This window comes from Ochotona curzoniae, unplaced genomic scaffold, assembly GCF_017591425.1.
Source record: "Ochotona curzoniae isolate NIBS_2020 unplaced genomic scaffold, NIBS_Ocur_1.0 contig_2688, whole genome shotgun sequence".
Taxonomy (NCBI): domain Eukaryota; kingdom Metazoa; phylum Chordata; class Mammalia; order Lagomorpha; family Ochotonidae; genus Ochotona; species Ochotona curzoniae.
The window spans coordinates 20757648-20775942 of record NW_024465553.1 but is presented as its reverse complement, the minus strand read 5'-3'; the positions used below and the strand labels follow the sequence as shown (position 1 = coordinate 20775942).

The window sequence follows — 18295 nt, the reverse complement described above, 5'->3', positions numbered from 1 at the left end:
GTGGGGGTGGAGGTGGGAGAGCAGAGCTGGGACTCTCAGGTGCTTCCATGGCCCCTCTCCCTGGCAGGGGAACATCCTGCTGGCGGCAGAGTCTGAGTTTGAACAGACGCAGTGGCTGGAGATGCTGCAGGAGTCTGGGAAGGTGTAAGTGTGTGAGCCAGGGAGGGTTGGGGGGGGTGGGGCATGGGCTTGGTTGACTTTGAACTCCCTGCCTCTTCTCTGAAATCTTGATGGGCACAGAGACAAACCAGGGTTTGGAGCATCTATAACGGCCACCCAAGGGAACCTGGCTCGTGACTAAAGTCATAAGATGGCAGCGTAGACATCATTGGAGTGGACCCAACATCCCAAGCTGGAGTTGGCACCTCTCCATATTCTTGTCTACTCCACTGGCTCAAAATGAACTGGAGCAGGGGCCTCAGCTAGTGCTTTGTAACTCAGGATCCAGATCACACGATAGCTCAGCCCTGCCCCAACCCCTGTGGACACTAGCAGGGCCCTGCATTTCATCCAACAAGTGCACTGTGTGCTGCACCTGGCCTTGTGCTAGATGGAGAGCATTCGGCTGTGTAGACAATGGTCTGCTGGCAAGAAATCTCTTCCTTACTGTGCAAGTGCGGCGGGGGTGGGGAGGGGAGGCATTTTGCAGCCCAAGCCAACCTCCAGTGACTGTAACTGATGGATGCTGGTGCTGAGCCTGGCTCTTAGAGACAGTGCACACTGAGGCTCAGGAAGGATGAATGAGTCCAAAGCAGGTGCATTCCCCTCCACCCTTCAATGTCAGTGATTTTGTGTCTCTTCCGCTTCTCTCCTCTGTCCCATCTGTCCTCCTTCCCCAGGACTTGGAAGAATGCCCAGCTGGGAGAAGCCATGATCAAAAGCCTGGAGGCCCAGGGGCTTCAGTTGGCTAAGGAAAAGCAGGAGTATTTAGGTTGGTTGGAGGGCTGGATTGATGATATAGCCCAGGGCTTGATGGGGGAATATCAATCGAAGATGCAGGTTTCTCAGGCTGGACCTGGCCAGCTAAGCGATGCCTGAGACAAGCTTGATGCCTGGAGAGTTTTCTGGTGCAATACATGTTCTCTTTAGCCAGGGTGGCTGGAGGCAGAGGTGCCCAGTAATTAGGAACCTGGGCTTTGGCCCCAGCCTGGTCACTTAAGAGTTGTGGATATGTGCGTTTTTAGACAGCCTGCCTGTCTAGGTCTAAAATTTCTACCTCTTAAAATGGAGAGAGAAATAGCCCATAACTTTTAGGCATGTACAGGAACCAGGCAACACAAGAAAACACCTGTAAGAGCTTGTGGGAAGCACACAGGCACCTCTCCCTCCCACCACAGCAGTTTGCCCGCTCCTTCTGGCCAGACATGAGTATGGCTGGGAGAGAGCAGAGGGCTATAGCCACCCTATGAGCACTCAAAGCAGAAGGGATGGGAGGTTCGCAGGGCAGGCCAGCGAAGCAGCTTCTGTCACCATAGCCGCCCCCACCCCTGGGTAGCAGGATGCACCTCTTCCTTGGTAAGTGCCGGGGGTGACAGAGCCACCTGGGGCCCCTGCCTTTCCAGGCCTTTGGCTCTGGAATGGATCTTTCATGTGTGTGTGTATGTGTGCATTTGCCTTGGCAGACAAACTGATGGAAGAGACGGAAGAACTGTGTCTTCAGAGGGAACAGAGAGAGGTGGGTATGCCCAGTAGATGCCCAGGGTCTTTCATATTGGCTGGATTGTCCTTGCTTGTGTTCCTGGTATTAGAAAATTAAGGTGGGAAAGCTGGGCCCTGGAGGAACGGGAAGGAGCAGGAAGCCATGTGAACTGACCGTGCTTGGGCGGGACTTTGTGTTACTTCTGGGTGAGAAGCCAATCCCTGAAAGGAATGTACAAAGGGTGAGCTGAGAGACCCTAGAAGAAACCAACCAGAAACATGATCCATGGCATCAGGAGGCAAGGAGCTGCATGGCAGCAGCGTCCGCTGCAGGTCGTGATGGCCTTCTCCCACACAGGGGCTTCTGAGTGTGATTGATTTGGTCTGATGAGCTCAGAGGTGCCTTCATGTCCTCCATGTCACATCCTGAGAACAAGTCCCCAGCAGGCCTGATTCCACTGCAGGGACCCACGGGGAGGCTCTGGGGTCATCGGGAGGTGGAGCACCGCTGTAGTGCTCTCCCGTGCAGATCTGTGTGCAGTGTGGACCTTGCCTGCCCGGAGATGCCATCACTACCCCCGGAGGGCAGGGCAGGGCAGTGGTCAGCATACAGGCTCTGGAGCCACGCCACCCGGACCTGTGTTTGACCTTCTCATTGTATGACCTTGGGCAAAGTGTGGCAAGTTTTGTTTTGTTTGTTTTGCTTTGTTTTGGGGTGGGGGTGATTTTTTTAAAAGGATTGAGTAATTTATTTGAAAGAGAAAAGTGACCCAGGGGAAGAACAGACCAAGAGACAAAGAGATCCTCTATCGCTTGGTTTACTCCTCAACAAGTCCCATTAGCCAGAGATGGGCCAGGAGCCTGGAATGTTGTGGGGTGGGTGGTGGGATCCCAAGCACTCAAGGTATCCTCTGCTATTTTCCAAGGTGCATTTCTTTCCAGGAAAGGGATTCATGTCCAGCAGGGACATGAACCAGTGCTCTGTGATATTGGTGTTATAAGGGGGCAGCTTAACCCACTGTGCCACTACACTGGTCCTGACCTTGAGCAAGTTACTTAATCTCTCATCTGGAAAATGGGGGTAATAATAGAACTGATATTGTGAGGGGCAAGTGAGAAGCTGTGTATAAAAAGTGCGTGGTGCAGAGTATGCACGCAATGGCGTTGTAGTGTTATGATGCTGCTATTAGTTATAGACCAGATCCACTGTGAACTGTCTGAGGCCTGAGGGTGCAGAGTGGTTTGTTAGGACACTCAGAAGGAGCGCCCAAGTTAGCCCACTTCTCTTTGCCCACTCACTTTGTTTCTTGCCTGTTGAGCCGGTCCTTGGACAAGCGCCACCAGCCTTGGCTCAGTGCCTGACTGTGACTTTGTCTCTCAGGAATCCCTGCCCTTCCCATCCAGTTTGTATTGGGAGCTCCCAAATGGGTCCTACAGCCCAGAGGCATCATGTCCCCTTCATAGGCCTGGCACAGCCCTGGGAGATGCGTGCTTGAGCAATGTTGATGGGATGACTCAGTGTGTGAACAGGACGGCCCATCTACATCCAGAGAAAGCTCTTATCTCCTGGTCAATGGCCAAGTGCTCTCAGTGGCTGGGGTTAGGCTCAGGGTGGAAACTGGGGGGCCGGGGATTCAATCCAGGCATCCCATGTGGGTGTAGGGAGCTAATTATTAGAGTTCTCACCACTGCCTCCCAGGGAGGGCTGTATTAGCAGGAAGTTGGAGTTGGGACCCAGCGTCAGGAATTGACACAAAACACAGGTGTGTTCCTGGCTAGGCTGGAAGCCTGCCCTAAACCCACAGGTTTGGTTCTTGCAGCACGTTTCCCCAAGACTTTAATCCGATAGAAAAATACACCTTTGTTTTCCTTCTTCCCAGATCAGTTAGTTGTGCCTATTTACTCTCCTGGCAGGACTTCTGAATCATCTTATTGATTATAAAGGGAAGAAAATATTCACACCACAACAATTAAGGATGTTATTTGGAGGCACAGATTTGAGGACTGGTCCTGAGGATCAGCATGGAGTCTCTTTTCTCCCTCCTCTCTGTCCCCACGGATGGGCCTCCGTGTCTGTCATCCAGGTCCCGACTTTAAGTTTTCATGTTTTCCTCGCACGGTCCCGTATGTTTCTGGTGGGACTTCTTCTGTTCACTTAGCAACTTAAAAACAGGTGATTCTGGAAGTCCAGTGGGGCACAGAGTGACAGCCTGGGCACCAGTGGGGAGGGAGACTGACTTATCCATCAGAGAGGAGAAATCTGGGGCAGCAGGCCGCTAGAGGAAAATTTAGACACTCTATCTAGGTCTTTATCAGGAAATTAGGACAGCGGAGATCTGCTACACACAGGCCTCACTTAGTGCCACAGCGCGTTGAAGGAGGAAGCCGAAAGCTTGTGGACTCTTTTTTTTTTTTTTTGTCTTTTTGGTACAAATGTGGGCCCAGCTGGTGCCTATAGTGGAGGCCTGGCTGGGCAGTTGAGGAGATGCTTCCTCCCAGGTTCCTCTTGCGGGTCAGATTCTGTTTCTGCTTTGGCCACACCTGAACGCTTCTGCTGGGTTTTCCTTCCTTCGCTTGCTTATCCTGTTTCTGTATCCTCCCATCTCTTCTGCAACTCGGAGAGCATCTGCATGTGCCCCAAGCTGTGCGGAAAGGCATTTGGCCCGATGTCTGATGACTTGTGTGGTCTCAGACGGACGTTATGGTCGAAAGCGAGACCCATGACCCACCTGACCCCTTATGATGTGAACTTGAGCGTGTCAGTTGACCCCTCTGAGGTCAAAGTCATGCCTGCCCGTCTTACTGCATTTCTAGAACTACCAGGAGAAAGTTAGCAAGCACTTATAAGAGGGAAACTCCCTGCCCTGTTTCTGATTTTAGAGGAAATACTTTGAGCTTTTCATCACTAAATATGGTGTTAGTTTGAGTGACCTTTAATTTTTTTTTTTAAGATTTCGTTTTTTGAAAAGCAAAGTGATAGAGAGCATTGCCTACCCTAAGGTTAATTGATTTTGGAATGTTGAACCAGCTTTGTACACCTGGAATAAATCTCACTTGGTAGTAGAATAGAATTTTTTGTATATCATTGGTTTTGGATTGATAAAATTTTGCTGAGAATTTTTACATTTATGTTCATGAGCAGTATCAGACTATAGTTTTCTTTTTTAGTTCTTTTTAAAGATTTGTTTATTTTTGTTAGTGAGGTAGATTTACAGAGAGAAGGAGAGACAGAAAAAGATCTTCCATTTGCTGATTTACTCCCTAGATGACCAGGACAGCTGGAGCTGAGTAGATCCAAAGCCAGGAGCCAGGAGACTCTTCAGGGTGAAGGGTCCTAAGACTTTAGATGATCTTCTGCTGGTTTCACAGGCCATAAACAGGGAGCTGGATTGGAAATAGAGCAGCCAGGACACAAACTGGTTCCCATATGGAATGCTGGTTCTTGCAGATGAAGGATTAGCCAGTTGAGTTATCACATCAGCCCCAGTTTTATTTTCTTATACTATGTTCTCCAGGTTTTGATTTTAGGGGCAATCTAGAATGAATTATGGAGTATTCCCTAGACTTTAATCTTCCAGAAGAGCATATAAAGACATATCATGTCTTTCTTAAATGTCTGATGGAATCTACCAGTCAACCCATCTGGGCCTTCTACTTTCCATTTTGGAAGGTTCTTAATTCTTGATTCAGTTTCTTGAATGTAGTTAGGTCTGTTCACATTATCCATTTCTTCTCTTGTGAGTTTTGACAGGAACAGTCCCCATTAGCTACACGATTATGGCATGTACTTGTTTGCGATATCGCTTTACTGACCTTTTCTTGTCTGTGGAGTGTGTAGTGATGTTCCCTCTTCTCGTCCATTTCTGAAATTAGTAACTTGTGACTTGGTTTCTCTCTCTCTCTTATTCCTACTGGTTAGAGGCTTATAGATTTTAGTGATCCAGAAACAACAGATTGTGGGGTTTTTGTTGATTTTCTTTCTTGATTTCTTATTTTCTACATCAGCGGTTGCTGCTCTAATTGTTTTTTAAAATGTTTGTTTATTTATTTGAAAGGCAGAGTGATGAGCGGTGGGGAAACTCAGCCTCCCTCCCCTACCAAACACACACAGATTTTCCAACTGCTAGTTCACACCATTCACCCCCAAAACTCTCAATGGTTAGGGCCAGGCCAGTCTAGGCTGAAGTCAAGATTCTTTTTCCTTCTTAGTGGTAAGAGACTACCATTTCTCCTGCTGCTCCTTGTAGCAAGCATGGAAAAATATGCATAAGCAAATACACTTTGTCCCTTTTAATGTAATTAACAGATAACTGCTGCCAAGTTTTTAGTGTTTTTCATTTCAGTCTTCCCCCATGTATTATTTTTATATAATGTATCTCTAACATTATCTTGGATATATTCAGATTTGTGGTTTGCTTTTTTATGACACTTTAACTAACACACCATTTTCATTCAACATTATTTGAAAACAAGGTTTTAAAATGGTTTTTGTTTGTTTCTTTTTTTTTTTTTTAAGATTTATTTTATGGGCTAAAGTGCTTGCCTTGTATGCACTAGGATCCCATATGGGTACCAGTTTGTGTACCGGTGGCCCTACTTCCCATTTAGCTCTCTGCTTGTAGTCTGAGAAAGCAGTGGAGGATGGCCCAAAGCCTTGGGACCCTGCACCTGTGTGGGAATCCTAGAAGAAGCTCCTGGCTCCTGGCTTTGGATTGGCTCAGCTCTAGTCATTGTGGCCAAAGAGAGTGAATCAGCAGACAGAATATCTTCCTCCTCTCTATCTGACTTTGCAATGAAAGACAAAGTTACAGAGAGAGAAGAAGAGACAGACAGACATTTTTCCATCTGTTGGTTCATTTCCCAAATGGCCAAATGACCAGGGCTGGGCTGGACCAAAGCCAGGAACCAGGAGCTTCTTCTAGGTCAGGCACCCACATGGTGCCAGGACCCAATGACTTGGACCATGCTCTGCTGCTTTCCCGGCACATCAGCAGGAAGCTGGATCAGAAGTTGAACAGCTGGAACTCAGCCCAGCTCCCATATGGGATGTCAGCACTGCAGGTGGTGGCTTCATGAAGCTTCTATAATACTACCCTCTTAGGAAATTTTTTAGTGATTTTTTTTTTTTTTTTTTTTTTTTTTTACTTATTTGAGAGGAGAACTCTCTCCTGCTATTGCACTACCTAGGCGCCCACAATGTCTGGGATTGGGGCAGAGCTAAAGCCAGGAACACAATCTGGGTCTCCCATAAGTGTGGTAGAAACCTCATCACTGCTGTTTCTTAAGGTCTGCTTGGGTACCAGACTCAGTCATTGCAAAGGTAGCAGGTGTGGGAAGTGAAGAGACAAAGAAAGAGATTTTCCAACTGCTGGTTCTCTCCCCAGATGACTGCAACAGCCATGGCCAGGAATCCATCTAGCATGTGGGTGGCAGGGCCCCAAGTACACCTGGGCCATCATTTCCTGCCTCACAGGATGTACATTTGCAGGAAGCTGGGCTGGAAGGCATAGGAGCCAGGCCCTCTGTCCAATATGGGATGCACATATCTCAAGCAGTGACTTGGCTGCTGCACCAAATGCCAGCTACAAATGGCAAGAGCTTGGAAGATTCCTGATGCAGTTGCCAAATTGCCTTCCGGAATCTTTGACTGACACTGCCGCCAGCAGTGCATGGAGCTTTCCATCCTGGCTCACCTCACTGTCTGGGGTTTGAGCCCCTCCTTTAGCATCTCCTGGACATGTGAATTATGAAAAACACTATGTATGAGTTTCCAAAATTGTGACACAAAAATGAACTTGTTGTTTAATTCCATTATTCCATGAAAGTATCTGAAGAATCCTCATCAATGCTAGGCAGAGGAAGGACATTCATCAGTCACCTGTTGCTACCATCAGCTGCGAGGAGACAGCTCAGGGTTCTGTTACGCAAAGGAAAATGATTGCAAGTGGGAGAAGAATATCAGGGAAATTGGGGTTCTCCTTGACCTCCCTCCTTGAGTTTGACCGATTTGCTAGAGTGGTTTGTAGACCTCAGGGAAACACATTTGCCAGTTGGTTATAAAGGATATTGCAAAGGACACCAGTGAAGAGATGTGGAGGGTGAGGCATCTGGGCAAAGATGCTGAGCCTCCACCCTGCTGGGGAATGCCACCCTCCAGGTTCCTCCACTGCCCAGGGCCCCAAACCAGTCCTGGGAGGTTCACCTAGAGATTCCACATGGGCGTGGCTGGTTAAATCATTGACCTTTGGCCATCAACTCAACCAGCTTTTGGTAATGAGGCTGAAAATCTCTGTCCTCTGACCTCTCTCTGACTCTCGGCTGGCCAGTCCCCATCCTGTCACCTAAGGACTGCCGGCCATTGGTAATCTCGTGTGCAATACAAAAAGACACCATTGTGGAGAGTTGTACACTATGACAAAGGGCTTCGACGATGTCACGGTCAGCTCTGTTAGAATCTGGGAATAGAGAGAAGTTGATCAATAGTAATACATGTGTCAGCTACTGAGAATGTATGGGGGGCTTCAAGAAGTTTCTGGGAAAATGGCAGACATGTTTATTTCCGTGTAGTAAGTTTTGAAATCCATGCATAGTTTTTTTTTTTTTTAACAAGTTTATTTTATTTTTATCTGAAAGGCAGATTTTACAGAGAGAGATGATGGAGAACTCTTCAATGTACTGGTTCACTCCCCAAATGGCTGCAACAGCCAGAGCTGAGCCAATCTAAAGCTAGGAACCAGGAACTTCTTTCTGGTGTTACCATGTGGATACAGAATCCTCCGTTGTTTTCCCAGTTCATAAGCAGGGTACTGAATTGAAAGTGGAGCAGCTGGGACACAAACCAGCACCATATAGAATGCCAGCACTGCATTGAAGGATTGACCTGTTATGGCACTGAATTTTTTTTACTTGTATGCATTTTCCACGAACGTTTTGAAGATATCTCTTATTCGAATAGAGGAGTTTCAAGCTTTTTTGAAGCTCTGAACATTTTTATTATTAAAAAAGGGGTTTGACAAGATGAGATTTTAACTCTTTAGATGCAGGCTAGTCTATGTCCTCTGCAATAAACGTATCCCTAGGTATGTGTGGCTTTTAACAGCAAAGTTGCAGTTCTCACTCCAGGGTGGCAGTCAGCTGCGAGTTCCACTCTTTGCTCCCCATTCCTGGGGATCCAGGCTGGAGGAGCCTCTGCTCTTGCTAGTGGCAGGGGAAGAGACCCCAGCACGCCACCCCCGGTCTAGTAAGGGCACTGATGGAATTACCCTGTTTCTGCGTACACTCCTTGCATGGACTTCACCCAGTCTCCCGGCCCACCCAGCAGGAACAGGTGCCCTGCAGCCACACAGTGTGCCCAGGTACAGCCTCAGGATATGAAGGCACTTCAACAAGCTTATAGAAAATGGAATGCACAGATGAGGGGTTTTGGGTGCAAAAAATGTTTTGAAATCTCTAATTTTTTCATAATGCCAGTGAGTGTCTTTTGGGAGGACAACGTTTGGCGAACTGAGACTGGTTTATAATGAATGAGCCGTGTCCTGACACCAACAGTGACTAAAAGGGAAGGGAATAGTGTTTGTATGGGTGAAGCAGGTTAGGGGTAGAGGTCAGGGCCAGGGCTTTAAATCAGACTCTATGTATTAAACCTTCTCCACATCTCAAGCCAATGGCAGCTCATTCCTGTGGGCAGTCCTGCTTCCTGTGGGTCTCCACTGTATTTGAGAACAAAGGCCCCAGCTAAAAATGAAGAGTGCAATTTGGAACTAGAAAATGAGAAAGTGGATGTAGGAATAATTCTCCCCTTCCTGCCCCCATATCCCCATGGTGCAAAATGTGGAGAGACAAAGCAGTTGTCATAAAAATACTTCAAGCCAAACCTTACCAGAAATGTATCCCCACGCCCATACCACTTGCCATTGGACTTCCAAACAAAAGAATCCCCGGGGGGGGAGGGCACAGCCTTTCTGGGTGATGCTAGGCTAGTGCCCTGGGATGTATCATGGGCTTCATGGCCCTTCCCCGCTGCTGGGACTGACAGAATGAACACACTCATGCTCATTGCCCGCCAGATGCCATGGGGAAAAAAATCCTACTCCTTAACTTTTGAGTTGGGAATGGCTTCTCTTTGCCACTTCTAGCAAAGGGATGTTTCCTGGAAGTGCCTGTTCACCTCCTTCAGTGGGCTGAAGGGCCAGTCAATCTGCCTTAGGGATCAGGATGGTATCCTGGAGCACACAGGGGATTAGATGTCTGGCTTTCCAGGCACATCCAGCCATGGGAAATAACATCAGGATCATTTCTAAGTTCTACCTTCCGCATGCCACATGCCTTCTTACCAGTCAAGTTCCATTGCAGACTTGGAGTTTGTGAAGACTATGTCACTGAGTGGTGCCAGGGCTCCTCAGGTCTTCATTCCAAGTCTGGTCCAGCCTAGGCCCCAGACCATCGTCAATCCCAGGGAGTCCCTTGGGTCAGAGTGGGGGTTCCTGATCTTGGGATCCCCGGCTACCACTGATTCTTCCTCTCTGGTTCTGTGCAGGAGCTGGAGCGCCTTAACCAGGTGCTGGAGGCTGAAAAGCAGCAGTTTGAGGAGGTGGTACAGGAGCTGAGAATGGAGCAGGAGCAAATCAAGAGGTGATGGTGCTGGCTGCAGGAGGGCAGGGGGGAAGAGGAAGAGGGGAGGGGAAGCTGTGTCCCACTTTGGCCTTGCAGAGCCCACAGCCAGGCCTGGAGAGGGTTCCACCCAGGGCTTACCGCTTTGTTGAGTCCATCCAGTGCTTGGGCCTTTGGGGTGCCCAAAAGGAGAGACAGGACTCCCATCCCCGCAAATGGGTCATTTCTGCTGCCTATAGCATGCGGCGTGGGTGACTGCAGGCAGATACCCCTCTGAGCAATATGCCTATTCCCCTGGATGCCTCTTCCTCTGTGTCAGACAGGAGCAGGCTGGCTTGGAGGGCCAAGACCGACCCCCTACTTCTTCTTTTGTCATGCAGTCTTTCCTATGCTGTCACTTGCACATGTGTGACGGTCCTGAAAAAAGTGCTTGGAAGAATTAAAAGATCCTTATTTTGGTGCTTAAAAAAAAAAAAAAAAAAAAAAAAAAACCTTTGAAATTCATGTATAGTTTTTCTCTAACAATCATTTCCCATGAACTTTTAATGATGTATTTTATTTATTTGAAAGAGAGAGATAGATAGACAGAGATTCTCTCTACTGGTTCACTCCCCCAATGATTGCAAAAGTTAGGGCTGGGCCAGGCCAAAGCCAGGACTTCATCTGAGTCTCTTACTCGGGTGGCAGGTGCCCAAGCACTTGGGTCATCTTCCTCTGCTCTTCCAGGTGCATTAGCAGGGAGCTGGGTTGGAAGAGGAGAGGCAGCTAAGACTCAAACTGGTGCCCATAGGGGATATTGCTGTTTCACTTATACCCCAATGCTGTCCCTCCATGAACCTTTTGAAACCGCCTTGTGTTTACATGTTATGCTTACTGACTGAATTAGAATCTCTCAAAGGTGTTATCCAGCCATCATATTTTTAAAAAAGCACCTCAGGTGATTCTGATGTGGTCTAGCCAGAAATTTGATGACTAGTGCCCTGGGTGATATTGATAATCACCTTCAGCATCAACATGCCCATTGCCATAATCATTAACCATCATTACCCGATCACCCAACTGGTGATATTACTAGTACCACCACCACCATCACGATCATTGCTGCCATCATTGCCATACCTTTTAGTTGGATGGTGTCACTATCACCACCATCACCATCATTGCTGCCACCACCTTCATCACCATTATCATCATCACTACCACCACTTTTTCTTAGTGATATCTTGTACATTTTTTTCTTGCAACAGCCTTATGAAAGAGAGTCAGTTAGACAGGTATTTAAGAGAGGGAAAAATCACAAGTGGTCTTCCCACATATATAGCTTCAATTTGTCATCCCAGAAAGAAGCCTTAGCCATGTGCAATGTCAGAATGCATACGGATGTTACACATGCTGTCTAGGGAGCTTGGGGCTGTGGAGTGAGGCCCTTTCATTCTCAGACGCCTCTCTTTGCCTTGGAGTAACCTCAGGTTCATCACTGTGACAGGCTGAGTGTACCCCTGGAGCAGGTGACTCCAGCCTTGCTTGGCTGGGATTTCCTTCCTTTAGTTTTGGGATCCAGGCATGCCGAGGGGCTGGCCACCAGGCATACTTTGGGGCCCCATTGAGAGGGGACATGGAAATATTTCTTTGTGGGGAGGAGGTTGGAGGGAGGTGGGCACTGCCACATCTCGCCCTCCGTGCCCACAGGGAGCTGGAACTGACCGCTCGGTGCCTCAAGGGCGTGGAGCAAGAGAAGAAGGAATTGAGGCAGCTCACGGAATCCTTGCAGCAGACGTTGGAGGTGAGAGCTGCTGCCCACCGGGTGGGCCACCTGATGCTGGTTAGCTTACAGTGTTCCTCATGGATTATCTGCAAAGCAAGCAGAGCCCAAGGGGCACGGACTGAAAGGCTATATGCCCCTGGGTTACTGCCCCAGGCAGCACCTGAGACCCAGAGCAGGCACTGGTTGATTTCAGACTCAGGGAGCAAATCCCAGCTTGCCCCTGCTAGGATCAGTCAGGAAATCCACCCTCTTTAAGGCTGACGGTTAGAGTAGACTGTGGAGCCATCTTCTGCGTCCTTCTTGTGCTGCTGTGTGAAATTGAACAAGAATGAAAATGAACTGCCAGGTCACCTATGTCTAATAATAGCTCATGAACAGGTGGTGTGTGCCCAGGACAAAGTGCAGATAGCGGTCCCAGCTCTCTTCCCTTACCACCCCGCTCTGCCGCCCTCCTCTGCCTGCAAAGCCGTGCAACCCCTGCTCCAGCCCCTGAGCTCTGTGCCCCGGGGAAGCCAAGCTCTTGCAGCCTCCTTACGCTGTTCTTTTATGCATCACAACCTTCCCACTTCTTCTCTGCCCGGACGACTCCTATGCATCCTCTTAAGACTCAGTTCCAATGTCTCCTTAGCCAGCCTCCTCGGATGGCTCTGTGCAGGTGCTTGCTCTGAGCCCAGGGCGCCCGTGGCATTTTGTGCAGCTGGTGTGAGACTTCACACTCTAGGTTTCCAAGCTGTGAACTTCACCAGACTCAGCCCAGCGCCTGGAGAGAGCCCGGGGTGTGGGACATGACCCGTGCAGGCTACTGAACCCACTGATTGCCTTGACAACCAAGCAGCTTTCTCATTTCTATTCAATGACTGGGCCTTTGCTTGGGGTGCCTTTGTGTCCTTATCGTCACATTATGGCAGGTGGTTCCCATGAGTATTTTTTTTTAAGACTTATTTATGTTTATTTGAAAGGCAGATTTACAAAGTGGGGAGGCAGATTTAGCTTTTTTAAAAAATATTTATTTATTGTTATTATAAAGACAGATTTCCAGAGAGAAGCAGAGACAGACAGAAAGATCTTCCATCTGCTGGTTCACTCCCCAAGTGGCCGCAATAGCTGGAGCTGAGCTGATCTGAAGCCAGGAGCCAGGAACTTCTTCTGGGTCTCCTAAGCAGGTGCAGGGTCCCAAGGCTTTTGGCTGTCCTCTACTGCTTTCCTAGGCTACAAGCAGTGAGGTGGATGGGAGGTGGAGCAGCTAGGACACGAACTGGCACCCATGTGGGCATCAAGGCGCATGCAAGGCGAGGACTTTGGCTTCTAGTCTACCGTGCCAGGCCTGACAAGTTTAATTTTAATACACACAATACTGGTGGACACTTAAACCATATGAAATCACAGCAGTACCACCTGGTGTTTGTGGTTGGTAAGGGAGATCTTGGCCTTGTACCTGAGGGGGAGGAAATATTTTTGGTGTCCATCACAGGAGACAGAGAGGAGGGATGAAAACGGAGGTGAGGGCAGCCACCCACGCGCCTCCTGCTCTCCTTCCTCCCCCTGCCCAGGAGCTCTCCCTAGAGAAAAAGAAAACCCTGGAGATGCTGGAGGAGAACGAGAACCAGCCGCAGCCGCCCCCGCCCAGCGGCAGCCTGCAGAACAACCTCCGTCAGATTGAGGAGAAGATGAGGCAGCTGCTGGAGGAGAAGCTCTTGGCAGAGAAGCGGTGAGGAGCGCCTCCAGCCGGTGCTCACAACCCCTGGGCTCTCACTGGCACTGGCCACGCCGGACTCTTCATTCTTTCTGCTGACTCTTCAGTTTGCCCACTAGGCGGACGGGAAGAGACCATGCATTGCCCACAGCCGACTTAGTCATTTTGTCGAGGGCTGTAGTCGGGTGCTCCTGGCAGACTGGGCTGAGTCTCTCAGGTCCTGGTACCTATGAGGAAACAGCCCCAGAGGGCTCCTCTGATGAGGCCACAGAACCGGCAAGCCCTGGGTCCTGGACCTCAGTCTACGCAGGGGGTTCCCATCAGGCTGTCCCTGCCGTCATCTGGGTGGTGTCCCAGAAAGTTCAGGGAAAGCTGGAGGTTTTCCCCAGCCAGGTGTCTGGGAAGGGCCAGCCTCCCCTTGCTTCTGGTCACTGAGCAGTTAGGTCACAGCCCCCTCTTGCGCCCCTGCAGGATGAAGGAGAATGAAGCGCGCTCACGGGCCCTGGAGGAGGAGCGGGAGTTTTACTCGAGCCAGTCACAGGCGCTGCAGAACTCACTACAGGAGCTGACAGCGGAGAAGCAGCAGGCCGAGCAGGAGCTCAGGGTGCGGGGGTGTCTCCCTCCCTCCCAGGGGACTGGGCCCCTCCTTACACTCTGCAAGGTTCCCAGTGATCTGGGCGCACTTGGCAAGCAGGTCCCATCCCGGGGAGATGGAGGAGGAGCCACAGGAGGGGAAGCGGTGAGCCTGGGTACAGATGGCTGCTGGCTGTCAGCCACGGAGGCTGGTTCTAGTAACTTCCACCCCAGCCCACTGAGCCAAGAGGAATCTGGGAAAGCTTACCCAGCCTCTCCCTTAACTTCCCCCGCTTTGCTCAGGCTGAGGTGAAGGTCCGCATGGACCTGGAGAAGCGGCTGCGGGAGGCAGAGGGCGCCTTGCGGAGTCTGGAACAAGGCCTCAACTCCAAGGTGCGGAACAAGGAGAAGGAGGAGAGGATGCGGGCGGATGTTAGCCATCTGAAAAGTAAGCTCTGCCCTCCTGCACTGCCCCTCCCCCAACTGCCCTATCCCTACCCCAGCCCTGGCAAGTAGGCTGCACGATGGGATCCTGCTCCACGCTGCCTACTGGCATGGGGCACTGCTTCCTTCCAGCTGGTGGCCTGGGGTGCAGGGAGTGGGACTCCTGGAGCTTCCGTCCCTTCTTAAGTCTCAGAGCTCCTTTGGGGCAGACCTGTGTGAGAAGGTTACAGACTGCGGCTGGAGGGGCCTGGGGGCCCCTTCTGCAGGTGGCTCTGCAATGGACTCAACCTAGGCCAGCTGCACCCACCGGGGCTTTGGGAGGTGACGGGTGGGGGGAGAGAGGAGGCTGCGGATGGCACTCACCCCTCCTGGGCCTGGCCGCAGGGTTCTTTGAGGAATGCATCCGGAACGCCGAGCTGGAAGCCAAGATGCCAGTCATCATGAAGAACTCGGTGTACATCCACAAGGCCGCCACGCGCCGCATCAAGAGCTGCCGCTTCCACCGGCGCCGCTCCAGCACCTCCTGGAATGACAGTGAGTGCGGGCTGGGTGGCCACGGCCTGCTGGGGGAGGGACAGCGTGGCTAGCAGGCAGCGCTGGTCCTGCACCAAGCCTGGCCAGTACAGCTCCGGGGAACTTGGCCCGAGCAGCCTTGGGCAAATAGTCTGGGGTTTCTTGGAGTCCCAGGAGCCCAGGGGGGAAGCCCCCAGCCAGCACCTGGGGTGGAGGTGGGGTCGGGCCTTGGACCTTCAGTGCAGGCCCAACGGGCGCTGTCTTCCCAGTGAAGCCTTCCGAGTCCTTCATGACTTCCCAGCTGGAGGCCAACAACATCGAGGAGCTGAAGGAAGTGGCCAAGCGCCTCAGTCGGGACCAGCGCTTCCGGGAGTCCATCTACCACATCATGGCGGCCCAGCCTGCCGCCCCTTCTGCGCTCCCTCGTGGCAGCAGCGGCGCTGGAAAGTGACGTGGACCCTTCCCAAGCCTCCGGGATCAGCTCTCCACCGGGAGGGGATGGCCTGGCGGGGGGAGGCCTGGCTTCACCTCATTTTTCTCCTGGTGGATCTGGGGCCTGTCTCTCCCTCAGTGCCAGCCGGCTGTCTCCTTGGGGCCCAAGCTGGCTGGCTCAGGGGCTGGGGCGGGGGTGAGGAAGGCTCCTCTCGGTGGCCTTGGCTCCTTCGGGTCAAGGTGTCTCTTCCCTGGGGAGGACTGTACGCCTGCTGTGACCCTGCCTTTCACATCCCAGTTCCCTTTCCCCCATCCCTGGGTTTCTGGCCCTCTCTTTACCTCTGCCCTCACAGACACACCACATGTTGGGGGTCGAGAAGAAAAGGCGGTGGGCTGGCAGCCCAGGGCACAGGGCCACAGCCTTGCCTGCACTGGCTGTGGGATGAGGCTCTGCCAGGGGACGTGATGAAAACCCAGGAAGGAAGAAGGTGGCTGTGGCCACAGCTGGGCGTGAGACCACAGATGTCTCCCCACTTGGCAGCCATCTGCCTCCTGTCCCTCAGAACCTTGCCCCGCTGAGGTTGAGTGACCGCGGACCCCAGCAGATGGGCCTGCGGCCAGGCAGGGGTCTGTTGGACTTGCAGAAGAGAGAGCCATCGGCCACCAGGGCACTCTTGGGACTCTGGCGGTGTTCAGTGCGCAGTGCAGAGTCTGGGCTGCTTGGGAAGCCAAGATGTTCTAAGAGGGGGACAAGTGGTGGTGCAGGGCCAGGGGAAGCTGCGGGCTCCATCCCCACCCCAGGGGAGCCCATAGACTGTCCTGCAGCAAGAGGACTGGGGAATACACACTTGCCTGCAGGGAGATCACACACACACACACCCTTGCAGGGCAGCCCTGCCCCTGCGCAGGAGTGCTTGGTGACATTCACATCGCTGTGGCCCTTTCCCAACTGTGGCTTCAGCCAGTTTTCGGGAGTCGGGTCGGGTACCCAGGGAACAATGTGTCTGAGAGGGCTGAGTCCACGTAGAAACCTGCATAAACCCGCACTGCTTTATCCAATGGCGGGAACATAGACACACCCAAGCTACCGTTATTTTTGGTTGTTCCCAAAGAATTACGTGACTGGTGGCTTGCCTTGGGAGCAAGATCTCTGTGGATATTTCCAATTTCAGCAGAAAGGAAAGAGCGGGCCTGAGATTGGTCTGTGCTGCCACAGCTGAGGTGGGGTCGTTGGCTTACAGCTTTGGCTGTTCCCAAGATCAAGGTGCTGGCGAATGGGGTCAACCTTTTTGTCTCCTCACCGACTGGCGGGAGGGCAAAGGGGTGAGAGACCCCCTCCTGCAATAGTGAACCCACTGATGAAGGCAGAGCCCTCATCGAGCCTTCATTGCCTCATCACCCTGAAGCCGTATACCTGTTAGTATGACCACCGTGGCAGATACTTTTTTTTTTTCCTTTTTGTTGGCAGTTACATTTTTAACATGCCTGTGGGAGTGCACGGCCGTTCACAGCATCGGATGTACCAGTCCCTCCTTCCTTCCTTTCCTCCAACTTTCACCCTGGGCTTTAAATGCCTCAGGCAAGTCTGGGTTATCTTCAACAAGATCAGCCCATAAGTGTTTATTTGTTAAAAGCTTGCTAAGTACCTACGGCAGGAAATAGAAAAAGACTGGCCTCTCCAAGTGAAAATATATAGGGGTGGAAACTCCTTACTGGAAATACATCGATCTGATTTTTTTTTTTTAATTTGTAAAAACAAAAGCTTGTTCTTAACCAATTAAATGTGCACCCTGCAGTGTTTTTTAAGGACATGATATGGCGGTTGCTGGAGAGATGCTGCCCCCTGCAGGCTGAGGGTGGGATTGTAGCTGGCCATCCGCACGCCCCAGTCCATGTTTCTCTGGCTAAAATCAAGGACTCCTGGCCAAGTCGCCTCCTGTACTTCTTCATCGTGAACTGGGGAACCTGCGCTCCCACCCTGAGGTCCTGACTGTTTCTCCGTACCCAGGTCTACCAGCGGGATTTTCTTCCAAGTTCAGCATAGACCATGAACAGAACTCGAAGGACACCTAGTTTTAAGACCTGTTAGTTTCGCAGTCTCCACTGCAAGCTGACAGCCGCCTCTCCTGATGAGGAAGGGGTTTTGCTTTGTTTAACGATTATACAAGGGGATTGCCAAAGGCTCATGAAAAACATCTTTTCTTTTTATTTAATTTTTTGAAAGGCAGAGAAAGAGACAAAGCTGCTGGTTCATTCTCATGATACATGCAGCAGCCAGGGCTGGCCAGGCCCAAGCTGGGCGCTGACAATTTCACCCAGGTACCCCACATTAACGGCAAGCATCCGACTGAGCCATCATTGCTGTGCTTTCACAGGCAGTGAGATCAGATTCAGAACACTCAAGAGATGCGGGGGTCCCGAGCAACAGCTTCACCCACTGTGCCACATGCCTGCCTCGTTTTTAGCTATTCTAAAAGGATGCACAGGCTCCATTTTTTTTCATTTTTAGCAAAACATACTTGACAACATCTGTCATTTGAGCCGTTTGTAGGTATGCAATTCAGCAGTGGTGAATGTGTTTGCATTGTTGTGCAACCAGTCCCAGACTTCCCATCTTACAAAATGTT

General features: G+C 50.9%; 1 protein-coding gene across 1 annotated transcript in view; it reads left to right on the top strand.

Moving 5' to 3' along the window:
* Positions 1–15687, top strand: part of PLEKHD1 (pleckstrin homology and coiled-coil domain containing D1) — a 28204-nt gene extending 12517 nt beyond the window's left edge. The window contains exons 4-13 of the mRNA XM_040975713.1: positions 68–144; positions 840–931; positions 1623–1675; positions 10175–10269; positions 11938–12031; positions 13564–13721; positions 14178–14310; positions 14583–14727; positions 15108–15257; positions 15506–15687. Coding sequence (XP_040831647.1) covers positions 68–144; positions 840–931; positions 1623–1675; positions 10175–10269; positions 11938–12031; positions 13564–13721; positions 14178–14310; positions 14583–14727; positions 15108–15257; positions 15506–15687 — 1179 coding nt within the window. The remainder of the gene's footprint in view (positions 1–67; positions 145–839; positions 932–1622; positions 1676–10174; positions 10270–11937; positions 12032–13563; positions 13722–14177; positions 14311–14582; positions 14728–15107; positions 15258–15505) is intronic.
* Positions 15688–18295: the final 2608 nt, after the last annotated feature.